The sequence below is a fragment of the Salmo salar genome, chromosome ssa01, assembly GCF_905237065.1.
Source record: "Salmo salar chromosome ssa01, Ssal_v3.1, whole genome shotgun sequence".
Classification (NCBI taxonomy): domain Eukaryota; kingdom Metazoa; phylum Chordata; class Actinopteri; order Salmoniformes; family Salmonidae; genus Salmo; species Salmo salar.
Genome location: NC_059442.1, coordinates 24,825,000 through 24,847,156, shown reverse-complemented (window position 1 = coordinate 24,847,156; position 22,157 = coordinate 24,825,000). Strand labels below are relative to the sequence as shown.

Below are 22,157 nucleotides of genomic sequence, written 5' to 3'. Positions count from 1 at the left end.
TTATTGCTAACAGCTGCCATACTCCTAGCTTTGGTTCCCCCTCAACCCTTAGTCTTTATCACTCTGTAATTGACCTATGCTCTCCCACTTGAGAGAGAAGGATAGCAAGCACACCAAGACACACACCTACTGAGACACACACACACACACAAACACACACACACACACACACACACACACACACACACACACACACACACACACACACACACACACACACACACACACACACAGAGGAGTATTTCATTACCATCCTCCACAGGCAGCGAGCTTGCAAAGGAGGGTGGGAGGGAGGGTGTGAGGGAGGGAGAGAGAGGGAAGGAGAGAACGAGAGAGAGAGACGAGCAGACAGAGCAAGCAAGCAAGATAGATAGGTACGAGAGCTAGAGCAAGAGAAGAAGAAATAGAGCGAGCACACAAGAAAGACCGCAAGAGAGAGGGTGGGAGTGAGAGCACCAGAGACAGAGGGAGAGATAGAACGAGAGAGACGGCTCTCTGTTTCCTCAGCTGTTTTCCCGAGGCCATGGCAGGCATGGCGTCGGAGCCAGGCACCCAGTCCAGGGTGATGTTCCAGTCTGCAGACAAAACAGAGGAGCCTCCACATCGCAAACTGGGCAAGCTGACCGTCAAATACAACCGCAAGGACCTGCAGAGGAGGCTGGATATCGAGGAGTGGATCGACGATCAGCTGCACCTGCTCTTTGACTGTGAGGTAGGTCGTGCAAGTCTGTTACAGGCACAGTTAGCTAGGTCCCAGGGGCTGTGTGGGTAGAGCGCAGGGGAGGTATGGAGCAGCACAGGTGCCTGAGGAGGGTTACACAACATGTGAAGCAAAAAGAGAGGGAGAGTGGAGTGTCTGAACAGAGGTGTGGCTGTGTGTGCATTGATCCAGGCTTCATTTACTGGCAGCAAATTATTTTCCCACACTGCTTTGGTGTTAAGCACAGAATATAGAGCTCTGATTGGTAGTTTTCTTGGGGGTTGTGTAACAAACTAGTGATAAGATACGCATTATATTACCATCATATTAGGATGATTATACATCATATTAAATGATTGTATACCCTTTCCTGATCGCTGAATGGACATACATACAGCATTCAAGAGATAACCAAACATTATGTAACATAAATATAGTCATTGGCAGCCTCTGAAATCAGGAGATGAGCATCAACCCCCCCTGTGACATGGGTTCAGACAGGGAGGCAAATCCCTGTTGCCTCTGGCCAGTTTGCTATCAGAACACATCTAAGAACTTCAGGTTTACAGCCTAGATCTCGACAGGGAGGCTGCCTATATAACTACTTAAGGCCAGGACTGCACACCAAAAATGGAGACACTGTGCATTTGCATAATTGATTTAACAGATTATGACTGGGACACCTGTGTGGAGATCGTAGGACCCCCGTGTCATAACTGCACTGCTATTCGGAGGCTGCAACAATTTGCTGGGAATGCCATGGCAACAGAAGTCTGGCTCCCACATGAAGAGGAATGGTACAGCGGAGTCAGAGGAATGTCTTCAGGAGCATGGGCGTCCACCTAATGATGGAGATCATATGACAACACAGCAGTGGTGGAAAAAGTACTAAATCGTCATACTTGAGTTTAAGTAAAGATACCTTTAATAGAAAATGAGTCAAGTAAAAGTGAAAATCAGTTCTCAGTTCTCAAAGTTCTCAATTGTCATACATTAAATTCCACATATTAAAGGCCCAGTGCAATCAAAACGTGATATTCATGTGTTTTAGAAATATTTCCACAATATGAGATTGGAATAATACTGTGAAATTGTGAAAATTATGATAATGCCCTTTTTGTGTAAGAGCTGTTTGAAAAGACCACCTGAAATGTCAACCTATTTTGGTGGGACTTCAGCAGGTGGTAAATTAGTTAATTAGTTTCAAACCTCTCTGCCAATGACAGGTAGTTTTCAGTTTTCCCCTCCCCACTCAGACCACTCTCAGACCATCTTAGCTAAATTCTGGCTTGAGAAATTGCTCTTTGCTAAGAAGCTATTTTTGTTTATTTTGGAGCATTTTAATTTAAAACAATCACAGGAAGGTACCTAATTGTTGTCCAGAAATGATTTGATATTGAGATTTTTTTTTAAATGGCTGCATTGGACCTTTAAGCCAGCCAGACAACACATGTATATATTTTTAGGAACAGACAGTGGCACACTCCAACACTCAGACATAATTTAGAAATGCAGTATTTGTGTTTAGTGAGTCCGCCAGGTCAGAGGCAGTAGGGATGACAACGTGTTATATTGATAAGTGCGTGAATTTCACCATATTGCTGTCCTGCCTGAGCATTCAAAAGTACTTTTGGGTGTCATGGAAAATGTATGGGAGTAAAAAGTACATATTTTCTTTAGGAATGTAATGGAATAAAAGTAAAAGTTAATATAAATAGTAAAGTACAGATACCCCAAACAAACGACTTAAGTTGTACTTTAAAATATTTGTACTTAAGTACTTTACACCACTGTAACAGCCTCTGTTTGAAGCTGGATTGGGGTAGGTGGGGGTGGAGGAGGGTGATGTTTCTCATTTTACTGTCCTGATTGAGGACAAACTGGAGGAGAAACTTGGGCTGGGGCAGTGAGTGACCAAAGATTGTCTGAGTGCCTCCAACCAAAACATTCTCCTCCACTGCCAAAAAATACTCTGCATATGGCTTACTGATACTTCAGGGCATGAGACAGCATCACATGTGAGTGGTGTCCTCATGGAAGTTTTAGTTCCTGAGAATAGCTATATGTAGGGCTAAGAGTTTTTCCTGACCATACTACTTGACCTGGAAAAACCTATAGTCTAGCTCGGGCCCAGAGTTTTTCCTGGTCAGGTCATGTGGTCTGGAAAAACTCAGGGTCTTAGCTATAAAATTGAGATAAGAGGAGGGGAGTCACGGTAATGTAGTGACCTGTTGAGTTTATGGTGAGGTCTAAATGAACATAGACAGCAGCATATCCTCAGTAGCAACACATTTCCAAATAAATGCATCAAAAGTGTATAGTTAGAGGGCAGTAACTGAGGCCTGTGGGCCAGGGCATCAGGTTCAACCAGATCCCATTCAACACATCATTCAATATACTACCCACCACTGCGACCTGTATGCTCTCGTTGGCTGGTCCTCGCTACATATTCGTCGCCAAACCCACTTGCTCCAGGTTATTTATAAGTCTTTGCTAGGTATAGCTCTGCCTTATCTCAGCTCACTGGTCACCATAGCAACACCCACCCGTAGCATGCGCTCCAGCAGGTATATCTCACTGATCATCCCCAAAGCCAACACCTCATTTGGCCGCCTTTCCTTCCAGTTCTCTGCTGCCAATGACTGGAACGAATCGCAAAAATCACTGAAGTTAGAGACTTATATCTCCCTCACTAACTTTAAGCGTCAGCTGTCAGAGCAGCTTACCGCTCGCTGCAGCTGTACACAGCCCATCTGTAAATAGCCCATCCAACCAACTACCTACCTCATCCCCATATTTGTTTTGGTTTTTCTGCTCTTTTGCACACCAGTATTTCTACTTGCACATCCTCATCTGCACATCTATCACTCCAGTGTTAATTTACTAAATTGTAATTACTTCGCTGCTATGGCCTATTTATTGCCTTACCTCCTTACTTCATCTGCACACACTGTATACAGATTTTTCTATTGTGTTAAAGACTGTACGTTTGTTTATCCTATGTGTAACTCTGTGTTGTTGTTTTTGTCGCACTGCTTTGAATTATCTTGGCCAGGTCGCAGTTGTAAATGAGAACTTGTTCTCAACTGCCCTACCTGGTTAAATAAAGGTGAAATAAAATAAATAAAAAAACACTGATATGGGAGGGAGAGACATTTATTACAGCCAGTCTGCACAGGAGGTTGGTGGCACCTTAATTGGGGAGGACTGGCTCATGGTAATGGCTGGAGTGGAATAGGTGGAATGGTATCAAATAGATCAAACACGTGGTTTCCGTGTGTTTGATGCCATTCCATTTGTTCCGTTTCAGCCATTATTATGAGCCGTCCATTATTCCAGCCTCCATTGCCATTCTGGTGGCAGACACCCAGCGTCTCCTCCCAGTGTCTCCACCAGATCTGGCCAGTAGAGAGCCCATGCATGTGAGCTAAGCCTGGGTGAATTTAATCAAACCACTGTAATAGCGGTTGGCATTTTGTAAGGTTTGCATTACCCTTATTCCTAAATATATATATATTATATTTGAGAGTCTTCAAAGTAGCCAACCTTTGCCTTGATGACAGCATTGCACACTCTTGGTATTCTCTCAACCAGCTTCATGAGGAATGCATTTCAATTAACAGGTGTTCCTTGTTCTTTGTTTCTGGCCATTTTGAGCCTGTAATCGAACCCACAAATGCTGATGCTCCAGATACTCAACCAGTCTAAAGAAGGCCAGTTTTATTGCTTCTTTAATCAGTACAACAGTTTTCAGCTGTGCTAACATAATTGCAAAAGGGTTTTCTAATGATCAATTAGCCTTTTAAAATGATCAACTTGGAATAGCTAACACAATGTGCCATTGGAACACGGGAGTGATGGTTGCTGATAATGGGCCTCAGTATGCCTATGTAGATATAATAGTCATTTACAACATTAACAATGTCTACACTGTATTTCTGATCAATCTTATGTTATTTTAATGGATCAAAAACAAGGACATTTCTAAGTGACCCCAAACTTTTGAATGGTAGTGTATATATACTAATATAATATATATATATATATATACACACACAAAGATCCCTGAAATGTGTCATGGTATACTGTTGTGGAATCTCAATGAAGTCAGTCTTGCCTGCTATTTATAATTTTCATGCCAATGTATAGAGTTATTATTATTGTTATTATCATACCATTATCACAAGTATCACGTACAGCAGATGTTTTGAACATATAATCAGTACAAGACCAATGTTATTAGGTTTAACTGTTTGAGTTCCAGACTGTACAAATTCGTTTGGGGGAATCCCTGAGAGAGAAGGCCCTTCATGACTGAGGGATGGGATCCCTGCATGATTGATGAGATGATAACAGACAGTAGCAGTAACAGTACCTCGACAGTACTCCTTTGTTATTGTAGTTATGGGACCTGCCATATGAAACAGACCTGTTGTCTGGTAGATACAGTCTTTGTGGGTTTGTATTTAAATTGTAGCAAAGCCCTGTATGGATAAAACAACATTTAAACAGTATGACTAGGGCCAGCAAGGTTTCCTGGGCAGGTCACACAGTCAGAAAAAACTCATGACCCTAAGTATGTCCTAACACTATGAGGATTTAAGGAGCTATGGTTTTCATGTCGGATTTCAGTGGTGTCTTGACAAACTCCAGTTTGTCTGAGGTGGATTAGTTGTTTGGTAGATACCACCCACTGGTGTGGCTGGGGGAGACATGATTGGTCCATGTGCCTTGGCAAATGGCATTAATTTCGCATGAACTCAGGGTAAGGCAAGTTTCGCTGTGGTTGGGTACTCTGACTCTTCCGTGTAGAAGCATTTACTGTCAGCCCCCTGTGTCAACAGCTGAGTTATTTAGAGACATCTCTAATGTATACAGGTAGCCACCTGCTTGGGTCTGAGTGGCAGTGGCACTGAACCATATTGCTGACTTCACACCTTTAAAAAATATATATTTCATTTTTTTACTTTTTTTATTGGATTTTCAACACCAGCATTTACAAAATAATTGCACTTGTAAGTTATTTGGTAGTAATATAAAACAACAAATCGAAGACAACAATACAGCAAAACAAAGAGTGAGACAGAAATATAACAACACAAGAAACTAAGACAAAAAGTATATTTTGATACAGTTGTTACAGGTCAACTAGCACAGATAATACAGTCCTCCTTAACATCCGAGATACCGTATATACACATACTAGGCCTTTTGCATCACTGATTTATAAATATAAATATATATCACTCTGGAACTGCAGGGAAATGTAGTCATTTAACATATGAAAAAAGGGAGCCCACATTGCATAGAATCTGTCTATAGACCCATTGAGTGTGTGTTTAATTTTTTTCCAACTTTATGCAATTCAAAACAGATTTAATCCAAACCGCATAAGAAGGGGGTACAGAGGATTTCCATCTAAGTAAAATTGATCGTCTCGTTAACAAAGTGACAAAGGCAATTACATCCTTATTCATTTTGGTCAGTTGTAATGTGGGTAAGGAAACCAGAAATAATGCAATAAAAGGGTCTGGTTCGTTCTGTGTGCCGCTTAATTCTGAAAGTGTGTTAAAGATGTCTTTCCAGAAACCAACAAGAGATGGGCAACACCAAAACATGTGTACATGAATAGCAGAAGACTGGTTGCATCGTACACAATTAGGGTTCACATCCTTGTAAATGTTGGATAATCTTGCTTTGGTCCAGTGAGCCCTATGAATGAGTTTGCATTGAATAAGACCGTGCCGAGCACAAATAGAAGAGGTATGTACCCTTTTGAGTGCCCCTTCCCATAGTTCATCAGATATTTTCTCACCCAGTTCCTCCTCCCATGAGGATTTAATATTGTTTAATGAGGTGGTTTGTAGTGAGCAAATTTGACTATAGATTATTGACACGGTGCCTTTCAGAGTAGGAAGTGGGATAAGAAATGTGTCAAACTGTGTTTCACCAGGAAGGGTGGGGAATCGGGGATCTTTGCTTTGGACCTAACTCCGGATTTGTAAGAACCTAAAGAAATTATGTCTGGGGAGACCACATTTAGCTGATAATTGTTCAAACGTACTAAATGTATTGTTAATATAAAGATCTCTAAATCTTTTAATACCAAGACTAGACCATTTCGAAAAAGCACCATCAACCATAGATGGGGGAAAAGCTGGGTTTGAGGCTACTGGAGCGAAATAGGAGGTTGTCTGAAAGTGGCATCTAAATTGATTCCAGATCTTCAATGTTGTTTTGACACATATATTTTCGGTGAAGGAGGAGTAAGGGCCTGTAACGGAGGAGTGAGGGAAGACAATGATGCCGGTATAAATGAGGCGGCCTCCATCTCTAGCCAAATTGGGGGTGGGAATATCTCTCTGCTCTGCAACCAGTACAGAATGTTCCTAAGGCTAGCGGCCCAATAATAGAATCTGAAATCCGGTAGTGCTAGACCGCCGTCTTGTTTGGGCCTCTGCAAAAGCTGTTTTCGCATCCTAGGGGGCTTTTTGTCCCATATAAAAGGAAGAATTAGGCCGTCGATCTTTTTGAAAAACGTTTTGTGAAGAAAAATCGTTAGGCACTTTTAGAGATATAAGAATTTAGGGAGAGTATTCATTTTAATATAATTATTTATTGTGAGAGGTGTAGCAAAGACCTTCGTTCCAAATCACCCTTAGTACGGGTTAAAATAGGAGCAAAGTTGGCCTGATAAAGGTTTTCAAATCTGATTGTGACATGCAGCCCAATATAAATAAAACTACTGTGAGCAATTTTAAATAGCAAGTTATGTAAAGGGACATTTTTGGCAGCCACATTATGCTGCATCAATTTGCTTTTACTGAGATTCAGTTTTTACCCTGATAAGTGACCGAAGGATGTGAAAGTGGCAAGGGCAGCAAGAACAGAAACAGAACGGTCAGATGTGTATAATAATAAATAAGCTGCATATAAAGACAGTTTGTGTTCGTGTCAGTATCTGACAATACCTTTGATGAGGGGGTTGGAGCGAAGTGCTACTGCAAGGGGTTCTATGGCGAGGGCAAACAGTAAGGGACTTAAATGGCAACCCGATCGTTGCAAAGGGAAGCAATCTGATTGAGAGTTATTAGTCCTGACAGAGGCTTGAGGGGATGAGTACAGAAGTCTTATCCAAGTAATGAATTTGGAGCCAAAGCCGAATTTATTTAGAGTGCAAAAAAGGTATTTCCATTCCAACCGGTCAAAGGCTTTCTCTGCATCCAGGGATATAATGGCTTCAGAGGCATTGGTGACAGAGGGATTAGATATAATATTAAATAATCGTCGAAGATTGAAGAATGAGTGTCTATTTTTAATAAATCCTGTTTGATCCAGAGAGATAATTGATGGGAGGACTGTTTCCAGACTCGTTGCCAGAAGTTGGCTAGAATTTTGTAGTCGACATTTATCAGGCTAATTGGATGGTATGATACACAGTCAAGAGGATCTTTGTTTTTATAAAGAATAAGACAAATGGTTGCCTCAGTGAGAGTCTGTGGGAGAGCAGCATTTACAAATGCTTCATTGTACATTTCAATTAGAATAGGTGCTTATTTGGAGAGAAGCTTTTTATAAAACTCTGCTGAGTAGCTGTCAGGCCCTGAGCTTCTCCTGGATTGAAGGGATTTGACAGCATTAGACAATTCTTCAACAGTGATCAGTGATTTTACCAAATCCCGGCTGACAGAAGGCACAGCAAGTGAATGGAAGATATCATCCAATTCCAACATATCCACTTTACTTTCAGAAGTATATAAAGACTGGTAAAATCTCTTGAACTCATCACTGATCCCCCTAGGATCTAATGATATCCCAGACGATTTACGAATTTTAGGAATCTGGTGTGATGATGATAATTGGCGTAACTTGTGAGCTAATAATTTACTGGCTTTATCTCCTTGTTCATAGAGCTCCTGGACTTGACAAGCAGTTCAGTAACCTGGTCTATTAAAAATGTGTCAAATTCTGCTTGCAAAGTTAAACGCTCCTTATAAATATCTTGAGATGGTGAAACAGCATAAATGTCATCTAATTGGGCAATACAGCGTGTTTGTTCTCATGTGCGGTGTAGGAATAATTTCACCTCTGATATAAGCTTTCAAAGTTTCCTAGAGAGTAGACGCAGAGATGTTTTGGGTTCTATTTGTACTCATGAAAAAGTAAATTTGACCCAAAACAAAATTGACAAAGTGTTCATTACTGAGCAGTTGAGCATTTAGCCGCCAAGGCGGTCGCAGGTTGTCAACAGTTTGAAAGACCACTTCCATAATAACAGGGGCGTGGTCAGATACATTGGATTATATGAACATGAAGACATGGAATGGAGAAGTCTGTCATCTACAAGGAAGTAGTCTATGAAGGAAAATTGTGGTGAACCGTTGAGAAAAAAAGAGTATGCTTTTCCAAATGGATTAAACATTCTCCAAGGGTCTGAAACTGCGAATTCAGACATAAAGGTTCGGACAACTCTAGCTGATGTTGACAAGGTAATAGGTTTAGTGGAGGATCGATCCAAATGTGGGTCTAACCAACAGTTAAAGTCACCACCTAAGATCAACATACGGGAGGGCATGTCGGGAGTGTAGACAAAACCGATTTGAAGAAATCACCATTGTCCCAACAAGGAGCATAAATATGAACAAGAAGTACATTCGTATTGAGCAGCCTACCACTGACAATGATGTATCTACCATGTGGATCTGCGATCACATTAGAACATGTAAAAGGTACCAATCTGTGAAGTAAAATAGCAACCCCTCTTGCCTTATTCTGAAATGAGTAATGGAACATCTGACCCACCCATCTGCTCCTAAGACTTGAGTGTTGTGATACCTTCAGATTAGTTTATTGGGGAAAGATGATGTGAGCTTTCAGTTAATGAAGGTGGTGTAGCACCTTACTACGCTTAACTGGGTTATTGATGCCCCTGCAATTCCAAGTAAGAAAATTAAAACCATTCCCTCCAGCTGGATGGGCTACACTAGGCTGAGTCATGTCTTAAGAGAGAGAGGACGTGTAAAGGACAAGGTACAGTGTAAACTAAAGATCGTAGTTGACCCTAATAGCGCAAATTTAAAAAACAAAGACAAGCTACGACGCGCAAAAAAACATTAAAAACTATATACAACCTCCCTTGCCGAAGCATCTCCCCAACTGAGATGTAAGCAAAACTCTAAATACAAAAAAAGTTTAGAGCAAAGCATGATAACTCTTACTCTGTACTACCTGAGATTTGTGACCATTTAACCAGAGTAAACCAAACATGCATAGATTGGTCCCCAGTAGAGTCTAAGGAAAACTAACCTTGGTTAAGAGAGGTTTAAGAGCAATAAAAGTGGTAAAACTGTGACTGAACCATGAAAACAGCCAGATATTGGCAATAGATTTAAAAAAAAGAATAAGATCAAGGCTTAAGGCTTAGATCAAAATAAAATAGTAATGATACAAATTAAAAGCAATAATGTGAGTGGAATAAAGAATATATGTATGCATATCTGCATTGTATCACATTATAGTAGGAAGTCAACTGTATACTCACCAACATGGGTTGGAAATGAAAAAAAAGAACGACTTTCAAGTGTCAATGAACCCAGCAAAGTTGGCTTCGCTAGCCAACCAGTCTGCCATCCGGCCTGCTAACTAGCCTGCTAACAAGACCCGCTAACCAACCATTTGTTCCACATCATGCCGCATCATGACTCACAACAGCCGCTTTCACGTTCTTGTTGATGAAATCGACCGCTAGAGCTGGGTCCTCGAATCTGTGCGTGGAGCCATCCGGTAAAGTCAGACTCAGAACTGCAGGGTAGATGAGGCCGAACTTCACGCACGGGCAGGCGCGTAGCTGGTGTTCACAGCTCCGAAGCTAGCCCGCTTCTTAGCCACAGCCGTGGTGTAGTCCGCAAATATCGAGAGTATTTTACACTTGTAGAGGAGAGGAGATGCTTCTCCCAATCTACTCAGTATGTCATTGCAGATGTGAAAGAAGTGCACCCTGATGACAAATGGTCATGGGGGTTCTCCATCCCGGGGTCGGCTACGCAGGGTGCGGTGGGCCCGGTCTAGCAGCGGCTTCTTCTCCAGGCCGAGCAGCTCCTGAAGCAGCTGGGCCATGAACTCCGTCGGTCTTGGGCCCTCCACTCCCTCCGGTATTCCCAGAAGACGAATGTTGTTCCTCCGCATTCTACTTTCCATATCTTCGCATCTATTGTCAAGGTATGCCACTCTAGTTTTTAATGAGCCAACTGTCGTGTCTTTGGCTATGCCGGATTAAGTGATATGACATGCTATTCTATAAAATCCTTTCTCTGTAATTAATATTACCTGATTGAGCTAATCACGTAAATGTAATTAACTAGAAAGTCGGGGCACCACGAAAGAGTGTTTATAGAGCTGTTATCTTCCGAATAAACTCTGAAAGACCTAGTAATATTTTACATCAATAGCAGTCAATATTAATCGTCCCCTTATTTCAGTCTCATCTGAAAATTGTAAATTCTTCACGAACACTGGCTAACAAGTTGAATCAGCAATACAAAATTGGGTTTAATTATTTATTTACCAAATACCTAAACTAATCACACAGAATTACATATACACAGAATGCAAATTATGTCATACCAAAAACATCCCTGGTGGATGGAACCTGTATGATGACTTGTTACACAAAGAGATGGGGTTGGGCTTGAATGAAAGAGCGGGAAGACTGAGGAACAAAGGGAGAAGCTGTGCTATCGTAAATACAGTATCTTATGCATTCTAAATTACCGCCCATTTGGAAAAGGAAAATGCAATAAATATTTACTCTGAGCTGCGCTTCGGTAGGTTGGTCGTAGATACTGGCCGTGTTGGCCAACAGAGATCTTCCTTTCCTTGGAAGAATGTCTCTGGTGGTAAACTGGATACGTTGTAGTATCTTCGTTGTGTGTTAGACTGGATACGTCATCCGTCCTTTCCTAGCCCACGTTTACAGCTGCTGTTGCTAACTCAACGGCTAGGAGGTCTCACTTCTTTAGTGAATAAGAGTTCAAAGTTCATACCATTCACAACCAAAGCTCACGCTGAGGTTGGCATAGTTCTGTAGTTGACATGTTAGTCCTTTTAACGTATGGACTGTCATCCTATCGTCCTCGGAACAGGAGGTTACATTTTTGTCAAGGGCTTATACAGTGGAGGGAGAGAAGGGTGTGTTTCATGGTTTATAACCCATGTCTCTTCACAGGGGCGGGCCACTGATTGAGCAGGGCTCTAACCTTATGAAAACCCAATTCTCTCATTTGGAAGCTAAAATTACATTTAATCTTATCACAAATAGTTTCATATTCAAACATTTAATTTGCACAACAATTCCATGTAAATCTGATAACTAGAATGTGTAGACTTTCCCAGAAACAGTTTATGTCGTCCTGTCATCAGTCATAATGTCTCAGATGACAACCGAACAGACATCATATACATTAAGTATCAACGCATATTTTCAACTGGTTCTATTACCGAAATATGGTTCCTTTCCCCCCACTTGTTTGATGTTCCCAGACTCTCTATGTTTAACAAAGGCTATTCAAGAGTCCTTCAGTAGAGTCAGAGAGGGAAGGGAGAAAGGTATTTATGGGAGGGTCATAAACCTTACCCACAGGCCAACGTCATGACACACGTTAGCCTCTAGCTCGCTAGTGCTGTGGTCTGTAGCACCGCGCTCCAGCTCCGATAAGGCAGCTCCGTAGGCGTCAAGCTTATTCCGTATACTCTCTATAGATTTTTTAAGTTCGTCTTTGACCATTGATATCTCTGACCTGAGATTGGTAGATAGAGTCAACTTTGAGGCTGCCCATCACGGATTGTAGCAGCTCCACAGTCAGTGTTCCCGTGGGGCTGACATTAGCCGTAGCATCCGGTGGCGGGGGTGAATCAGGAGAGGGTGCGTGCTTGCTGCGGCCTGCTCTTGCATACTCCGTTTTTGGCCGGGTAGATGACATTACAAACTTACATTTCTCAGACTTGATCTGAATTGTTTAGAGGTCTCTTCAGATGCCTGACCAAACAGAAATATATAACATTTTGCAAGGTTAAATATATACATTTGGTCACTAACTCAGGAACGATAGGGAAACGCGTTCTACACCCTTGGCTTCCAACAGCGCCCCCGAAATAGTTGCTATTCTTATAGGTGTGACAAAACACTCATTCAAGTGTAGGGAAAAAGATACTGAAACACACTTCAAATGAACATATTGTCCTTTACTCTTTATAAATATAATTCAGAGTGCAGTTGGGTCATTATTAATTTACAAATGTAAGTCAATATGGCTTGTATTTCAATGTATACACTACTGAATTCTTGATGCCTCTTTAACTCGTTACAGCCTCTGCACAATGCAGATGACCTCAGATTAACAATATGCGTATGACTTGTGACCCCTCTGTTTTGGTATATTTTGATTGGTCGGCAGCACAAGCCTCTTAAATCAGTCTTGTCTGACTTCCACATCATTCTCTTTTCAGAACAACTTGGTTCCTGGGAAAGGTTTCCTTTAGATCTCTGAGTATTATCAACTAATAACACTGATTGGTTTAGGTAATCTAGTTCTGTCTAATAACGATATGAACATTGGTTTGTGATGTGGTCATAGTGTTTCTGGGATCCAAGCAAAGTGGAAAATGTAACTTGAATGAGTACTACTGGACTATGATGTTTCCTGTTGTCAATGTTTACTTTAAATGGTAATGAATCCTCAATTCCACACATTTTTTCATGAACAACGTAGCTGCCAACATTCATTTTAATGTCAGACTAGTTTTACTAAATTCAAAAGTGCTGTCGAGACATTTTCAGTCCCAGCTCCAGCCCCAGATAAAACATTTCTTTGACTATAAAAAATTACTCAAACGAAAAGCATCAACCACACACAATATGAAACATTAAAGAACTACTAGAAAGGTTGCAAAGGCATTCTCCTGACAATAACAAATTCATAATTTTTCCTTCCCTCTGACGTTTTTGCACTCATTGATATTCTGTTGTACTGTTCGTCTCCCTGTAGTCTCAAGGCAGTCAGACAGAGGGAGGATCACCTCATCAGTGGTTTGCTGGCCCTGCACGGCACGGCCCTGCTTTCGTTGAATAATGCCAGTCTGCAGCAGAATCACAAACAGTCAGACCTGGCAGCATTTATCAATTAGAGGGACACACAGGGGACCCTGGTCTGGGCTGTAGATCTCTTCCACCACTCAGCAATAGCCTCATTGATGAGCTCTCTCCTCATCCAGAAACCTGCCATCCTCAACAGTCCTGCCTTTAAAACCCCCAACTGGAAAATTATAAAGGGCCCCCACACTATACCTGCTGACTCCAGATATTTTCTTGCTCAGCCATCCGTGGCCTGAAGTGAGTCATCATCATTTCCTCTCAGTAAATGGTCTTCAAAGGGGAGATATCAGCCAGAATATAGATTGATTACCATTACATTAGTGTATGTTTTAGTTATTTTGGTCTGGGAGTGGATTTGCAATGTTTCTCAAAGTTGGCAGACACTCGTATATATTGGGACTGTAATTTGCATTGCTAGGAGATTACTGAATTACATTTTGGAATCTGTTAACACAGTCTACTGAGTTAATAAGATAATTATATTTCCAGATAAGCGTCAAGTTACATTAATCTAAGACAAATAAGGAAATCTGTAATTAATTTAGATGTTTTTGCAGAGGAGATCATAGTTGTGCAATTTTACATCTAGCTAAGGTGTTTGTGCAGTATTTCTCAAGTAAAAAAATATGCATGAAAAACGAGTCAGTGCACTGCATAGTCTATCGAGTCGGGAAAGTATGGCTGTGCACTCAGGACTGATTTCGGAACAATAACATGTCTTCAACTTCATAAAATTGCAAGCTGTCAAACTATCTTAAATAAAGCACAAGCTGCACACTGTTTATCAGGGGCAGCAGGTAGCCTAGTGGTTAGAGCGTTGGGCCAGTAACCGAAAGGTTGCTAGATTGAATCCCTGAGCTGACAAGGTAAAAAAATCTGTTGTTCTGCCCCTGATCTAGGCAGTTAATCCACCGTTCCCAGGCCGTCATTGTAAATAAGAATTTGTTCTTAACTGACTTGCCTAGTTAAATTAAAATTCAATTATTAGCAGGGTTGATTAGTTTACTTTCTAAATGTAATCAGTAACATCATTTTGGATTACCCAAATTTAGTAACGTAATCTGATTACATTCAGTTACTTTTAGATGACTTTCCCCTGAAGAGGCATTAGAAGAAGACTAAAAATGTATGTTACCAACTGAAGGACATCTATTGCAGGATAAATCTATGTTAAAGTTTACATAGCTGGCCATATATGGATGTTACATTTGCTTTATGGGTTGGTTATGTAGGCTTCTTCCAACCCATCACTTCTACTACATATAATAATACAATAAAATTATATATAAGTCTATCAGAATTCCAGTCATTCCTATAAATGTTATGGCCCTTGATCTTCAAGAATAGGACTTGGAAATATAGAAGTATAGATCAGCCAAATTGTTTTACCTGAGCATGACCCCAAAACTAAGGACTTATTAGCCAGCCCCTACTCTGCTGATTATGATTTTGTTGTCATGGAGGACTGACTGGGCTCATGGAATGGCATGCTTTGAGCACTACTGAAAAGTGCTATTTACATGTGAAAAGGGAATGCCATATGCTGCATTTGCTGTAGGCCTATTGTTTACCTTTTTGTTGGTGACACTTTGATATCTTGAAAATGTGCAGCTGTTTAAAGGGCAAATCCACAAATGAAACAATAACAAAATGGTCGCCCCGCCTCCGTTTTGGTAAAAAGTTGAGGGATGGTACTGGATAAATGTAACCACGCTCAGACTAATAGACAGAGCTATGGATGCAAGGACTGCCCATCCATGATATCAAAAGTATTGTTTTAACCATGGTATGAGGCTATACCGTGTTTGTTTACATTTACAATGTTTACAAACATTGGCGAAAAACAAGCTTATATTTTGGGTTCTCATGGAGTGTGACAGTTGGACTAAGCTCATGAGGCATTTAGAAGTTATATTCTAAAAGAATCAATGGATATATACAGCACCAGTCAAATGTTTGAATACACCTACTCATTCCAGGGTTTTTCTTTATTTTTGACTATTTTCTACATTGTAGAATAGTGAAGACATCAAAACTATGAAATAACACATATGGAATCACATAGTAATCAAAAACGTGTAAAACAAATCAAAATATATTTCATATTTTAGATTCTTCAAAGTAGCCACCCTTTGCCTTGATGACAGTTTGCACTGTGATGCAGTGTCTTAGTCCGCTGCGCCCTCGGAAAGTCCCATCCACATAGTTTTTAATGCTTATCAATTGCCTTGCACAAAGTATGAAAAAACTAAAATACTACACATGACTCTGAAATAATTTAAATGTGAATTACATTTTAGAAATCACAGAAACAATGAGAAAAATATGGAAAAAATAAATAAATAACGAAATGTTAATTATATAAAGCAGCCCGTATAATCATCTGCCAGAGAGTAGCCCCAATCGGCCCGAGCCCCACGTAATATATTCGGGCCAGATAACTCTCACTGGAATCGGCCCGAGCCCCAAGTACAGTAATATATACATTTGGGCCAGATAACTCTCACCGGAATCGGTCCGATCCCCAAGTACAGTGATATATACATTTGGGCCAGATAACTCTCATTGGAATTGGCCCGAGCCCCAGGTAATACATTTGTGCCAGATAACTCACACCGGAATCAGCCCGAGCTCAATCCCCACATCCTAGCCATAAGTAATATTGCTAGAAGGTGGCCCAGACTCGGGCCACTTGACGTCGGCGGAGTCTGACTCTCAGCCGAGTGCCCTGACTCTCAGCCGAGTGCCCCGACTCTCAGCCGGAATCGGCCCAGATCCACTGTGCAAGCTGGGTAGCGATTCCTGTGGCGGGCCAGACGCATGCACACTGACACGGTCACCAGGTGTACGGTGTTTCCTCTGACATTAACATTTTTTGGGGGTGAATGGGTATAATTTGAATGCATAAAATGTACAATAGTAATATTTAAAATGACTAAATCGGGTAATTTTGTATACATTTATTTACATTTGCATCGGGCCGCTTTTGGGGGGATTCTGGTAGATGCCGGCAAAGCCGGCTGAATTCCGGTAGACTGAAAGGACCCGATGTACTTGGGCCGATTATGGGCAGTCATTCATTTTTCTTTCCAGGCCAAGTCCGACACCCGATTCCCGGCCGATTTCAATCAGAGGGCTGCTTCTGGGCCGATTCTTCATTGCTAGCTGGGATCCCCAACCCTGTTCATCAGTGCCCAAAATCACTTGCTAGCTAGCTAGATTTCAACTTTGTGTTAGTAAATGAAGCTAGCAAGTAGTAATTTGCTAATCTGATATGATTGTATAGCGCATGCACAGCTGATAGAGCGCAATCAGCACAGCTGCTTCTCTTGTGTCAGTGGGCACTGGACAAGTGGGCATGATGGTAATCCGTATCCAACCCTCTAGTAAATCGAGACAAACTCACTTACAAAACTGGGTTTTGGACGAGACTGACTTATGACCACAATTATCCTATTTACACTTTGTTGTCAATTTTGACACTAGAATTAATGTTTCTGACTCGTATCGATGCCACATAGACAGTTTAAAACCAGATAAGTTGCGGGCAGTTGACCTTAAATACACCATATTATTTCCCATACAGTGCCTTCAGAAAGTGTTCACACCCCTTGACTTTTTCCACATTTTGTTATTTTACAGCCTGAATTTAAAATGGATTAAAATGGATTGTCACTGGCCTAAACACAATACCTCATAATGTCAAAGTGGAATAATATATTTTTTACAAATGAATTTTTACAAATGAATTAGAAATGAAAAGCTGAAATGTCTTGAGTCAATAACATTCAACCCCTTTTTATGGCAAGCCTAAATAAGTTCAGGAGTAAAAATGCTTATTTACAAGTCACATAATAAATTGCATGGACTTACTCTTGTCACGCCCTGACCTGAGAGAGCCGTTTTTCTCTGTTTGGTTAGGTCAGGGTGTGACATGGGGTGGGCATTCTATGGGTTATATTTCTATGTTGTGTTTTTTCCTTTGATTGGCCGAGTATGGCTTCCAATCAGAAGCAGCTGTCTATCGTTGTCTCTGATTGGGAATCATACTTAAGCAGCCCTTTTTCCCCTCCTTCTGTGTGGGATCTTGTTTTTGTCAGCTCAGTAAGCCTGCAGAATGTGACGTTTGTTTTTCCTTGGTTTGTTATTTTGTTTGAGTGTTCTGAGTTACTATAAATATGAGCACTTTCCACGCTGCACCTTGGTCTACTCATTATGATGATCGTCACAACTCTGTGTGCAATAATAGTGTTTAACATGATTTTTGAATGACTACCTCATATCTGTACACCACACATAATTAAGGTCCCACAGTCAAGCAGGGAATTTCAAACACATATTCAACCACAAAGATCAGGGAGGCTTTCCAATTCCTCGCAAAGAAGAGCACATATTGGAATATGGGTAAAAAAAAACAGACATTGAATATCCCTTTGAGCATGATGAAGTTATTAATTACACTTTGGATGGTGTATCAATACACCCAGCCACTACAAAGATACAGGCATCCTTCCTAACTCAGTTGCCGGAGAGGAAGGAAACTGCTCAGGGATTTCACCATGAGGCCAATGGTGACTTCAAAACAGTTACAGAGTTTAATGGCTGTGATACGAGAAAGCTGAGGCTGGATCAACAACATTGTAGTTACTCCACAATACTAAACGAAGGAAGCCTGTACAGAATAAAAAAGATTCCAAAGCATTTATCCTGTTTGCAGCAAGGCACTAAAGTAATGCTGCAAAAAATGGGGCAAAGCAATTCACTTTTTGTCCTGAATACAATGTGTTATGTTTGGGGCAAATCCAATACCTTACTGAGTACCACTCTCCATATTTTCAAGCATAGTGGTGGCTGCATCATGTTATGGGTATGCTTGTAATCAGTAAGAACTGGGGGTGTTTTTCAGGATAAAAAAGAAACAGAATGGAGCTAAGCACAGGCAAAATCCGAGAGGAAAACCTGGTTCAGTCTGTTTTCCACCAGACACTTCACCTTTCAGCAGGACAATAACCTAAAACACAAGACCAAATCTACACTGGAGTTGTTTTTTTGTAGTTTTTTTACCTTTATTTAACTTGTTTACCAAGAATATTCCTGAGTTTCAACTTAAATCTACTTGAAAGTCTATGACAAGACCTAATCAACAACCAATTTGACAGAGCTTGAATTATTTTGAAAATAGTAATTGGCAAATGTTGCACAATCCAGGTGTGGAAAGCTCTTAAAGACTTACCCAGAAAGACACAGCTATAATCACTGCCAAAGGTGATTCAACAAAGTATTGACTCTGGGGTGTGAATAAGGTATTTCTGTTTTTCATTTTCAATACATTTGCAAAAATGTCTAAAAACATGTTTTCACTTTGTCATTATGGGGTATTGTATGTAGGTGGGTGAGAAAAAATATATATTTAATCAATTTTGAATTCAGGCTGTAACACAACAAAATGTGGAATAAGTCAAGGGGTATGAATACTTTCTGAAGGCACATTAGGCCTAGAGACTAATCTGCGCAGGACATTTGCCATATAAAGGAATGAGCTGTCACGTCCTGACCAGTATAAGGGGTTATTTGTTATTGTAGTTTGGTCAGGACGTGGCAGGGGTGTGTTTGTTTAGAGTGTTTCGAGGTTTGTTGGGCTATGTTCTTATTTAAGAGGGGTGTTTGTTTAGAGTGCTTCGGGGTTTGTTGGGTTATGTTCTTGTTAGTCTATTTCTATGTTAGTTCTAGTATGTCTATTTCTATGTGGTGTTTGTTGGGTTGACCTTCAATTGGAAGCAGCTGCTCCTAGTTGCTTCTAATTGAAGGTCCTATTTAAGAGGGGTGTTTTTTCTATGGGATTTTGTGGGTAGTTGTTCCTTGTATAGCTGTAAGCCTTACAGGACTGTTTATCGTCGTTGTTTTTGTATACGTGTGTTTTGTTTTGTTTTTCCTTCTTTCTGCCTAATAAAAAGAAGATGAGTATACACACTCCCGCTGCGTTTTGGTCAAATCCATACGACACCCGTGACATGAGCCCAGTATAAGGAAGCTGGAACTTTTGCAATCTTATATCATAAACATTTAAACCGGAGTGATTCTTACTTTATTGGTTGAGCAAAATGCCAGCTGGGTAAATCATCCATGAAATTAGATGGCGGTTGCCTATCCTTCGCCCCTGGTCTCTCATTCTTGTCTGAATGCTTCTATCATCAATCTCATCATTGTTAGTAATATAATCATTATTATTTTTATACCACTATGTAATACCTATGTAATAACATCCACAACTAAGTCGTAGGCTTGTTGACTATAGTCTTGTAGATCTACTTAGAATACATTGACGACCTTTAAATGTGGAAAAATTACAATTTGACAATTTTAGGTTACACGTAAATGATTGTTGTAGTGGTACATCATGCATGGCTTTTAAACGTGGTACTTGGAGACTCATTCTCTTTGGTACCGTTAAGAATGAAATATGTTAAACTGGTTTGTAAACACTGTGGGGTGGCAGAGAGCCCCAGTCATCTATGTCTGCATGGCTGGTAAAAAAACAATGTTCCAGTGTCTGTGGTGGTATGGGTGTGTGTATGGGGCTCCAAAGAGGTTCATTGTCTCTGACCACTTGTTTCTGTCTGTCCCTCCCTCCCTCCTTCCCTCCCTCCATCTGTCTGTCTGTCCATCCAGGAGGAGGAGATGCCAGAGTTAGAGATTGACATAGATGAGCTGCTGGAGCTGTCAGACGTGGAGCAGAGATCCAGACTGCAGGTTAGTACACTACAGACAGGTTGCCCTGGGAGGAGCTCAGCTCAGGCACCAACACAGTGTTGTCAGTTAGCCCTGCCCATCATTTACTCCAGAACACAGAGACATCCAATCTGACAAATCCAGAGTCATAGTTATCCAATATGAGATAAGATATTATTTCAGTAACTTGTTTCCGCATACATTTGTCTTGAGCCATATAAAACAATCTCATTAAAAGAAAAACATAGACAGAGAAAAGATACTGTAGACATTTTCCAGTCAAGAGGCCATTTTGTGGGTCACAGTATGAGTCAATACTTACACTTCAGCCATGCCCTTGTTTATACTTTACACATAAACCCAGGAATATTCAACAAAGTAGGGTAATTGCTTTACAAGCACTTGACCCCAGTTGGTGTGCTTGCACAATATTTGATGTGAAAGAGCAATGTCCACATCAGTTACTGAGGCCATGTTTGTTTCTGACCATTTACAGGAGTTACTGCAGGAATGTGGCAAGCCTAAAGAGGTGAGACAACAAGCAATCGTTATAGCCTTGGTCATGTACTCGAAAACGAAACAAAAGTCTGCTAAGTGTACATTTGTTCTCTACAAAGAAATAGTTGCAATTCAATGGTTCACTGCTCCTACACAGTCTCAGAAAGAGTTTTACAGTCAACTGCTTAAACAGGTAGCGTTATCTAGTTTTTTCTTCCTCCCCTCAGGACTTTATTAATGGGCTGCTTTATCGGATTAAGGGCCTACGCAAAATGTCAGGACCCCTAAAGAAATAATGAGAGGTCAAATCAAGAATCAAGACAATATAAAGCTCCCTCGCCATTACCTTGTATTCTGGATGTCTGTCCGTGCAGTTACATGTTGATGGGACCCTCTCTCTGCACACGTGGGTCAATGTTGGTCTGTAAAGAGAACAGTGGGTTTTGATTAGTGTTTTATATAACTATTTTTTTTTGACCGTTTTAACATTTTGATTCCCCTCAATACAAATAATGCACCAGTAACAAAATGTATTGTCTATTACCCACATGGAAAGTTTTTGTGTAAGACTGTATATTTTTGGTTGCCTATTTATGTACATATATTTTTGTTCTGTTAACAGTGTTGTATGTCAATAAAAGTTAACATTTTCAAGACAAGGCTTTGGATGTCAACCTATTGTATATGGCTGACTTGTCATTTTGTAGAAGGATAAAGCTAGTCAGTGTATAATAAACATCAAAACAGCATTGTTCTAAAAGCTACATGCTTCACATTGAAAACTCTATAAGAGACGAGAGAAAGAGATTGAATAGTCAACGGCAGCAGAAGTAGGGCAACGGGAATGGCAGCCCCCACAGCCCTAAGGCAGTTTTGCTACACGATGGTACTGCCAACCTTTCCAATACTGTTTTCACCCATCAAAATATAATTCCACTCAACACCAGTGGATAAATCAGCATTATTGAGGGGCAATGTTACGTTTTAAGCACTCTAAAATCGCTCTAACAATTCTGCATGTTTGCACCTTAACACACTGATGTTTCTACACATATTACACATAAATTCATGTTTTTTTTG

General features: G+C 40.7%; 1 protein-coding gene across 1 annotated transcript; it reads left to right on the top strand.

The window, feature by feature from the left end:
• The first annotated feature begins 346 nt into the window (after window positions 1–346).
• Window positions 347–21,759, top strand: ppp1r14d (protein phosphatase 1 regulatory inhibitor subunit 14D). The gene is given in 4 exon segments (NM_001146491.2): window positions 347–712; window positions 20,520–20,600; window positions 21,076–21,108; window positions 21,305–21,759. Coding segments are annotated over 4 exon segments (372 nt in total). The 5' UTR covers window positions 347–523; the 3' UTR covers window positions 21,374–21,759.
• Window positions 21,760–22,157: the final 398 nt, after the last annotated feature.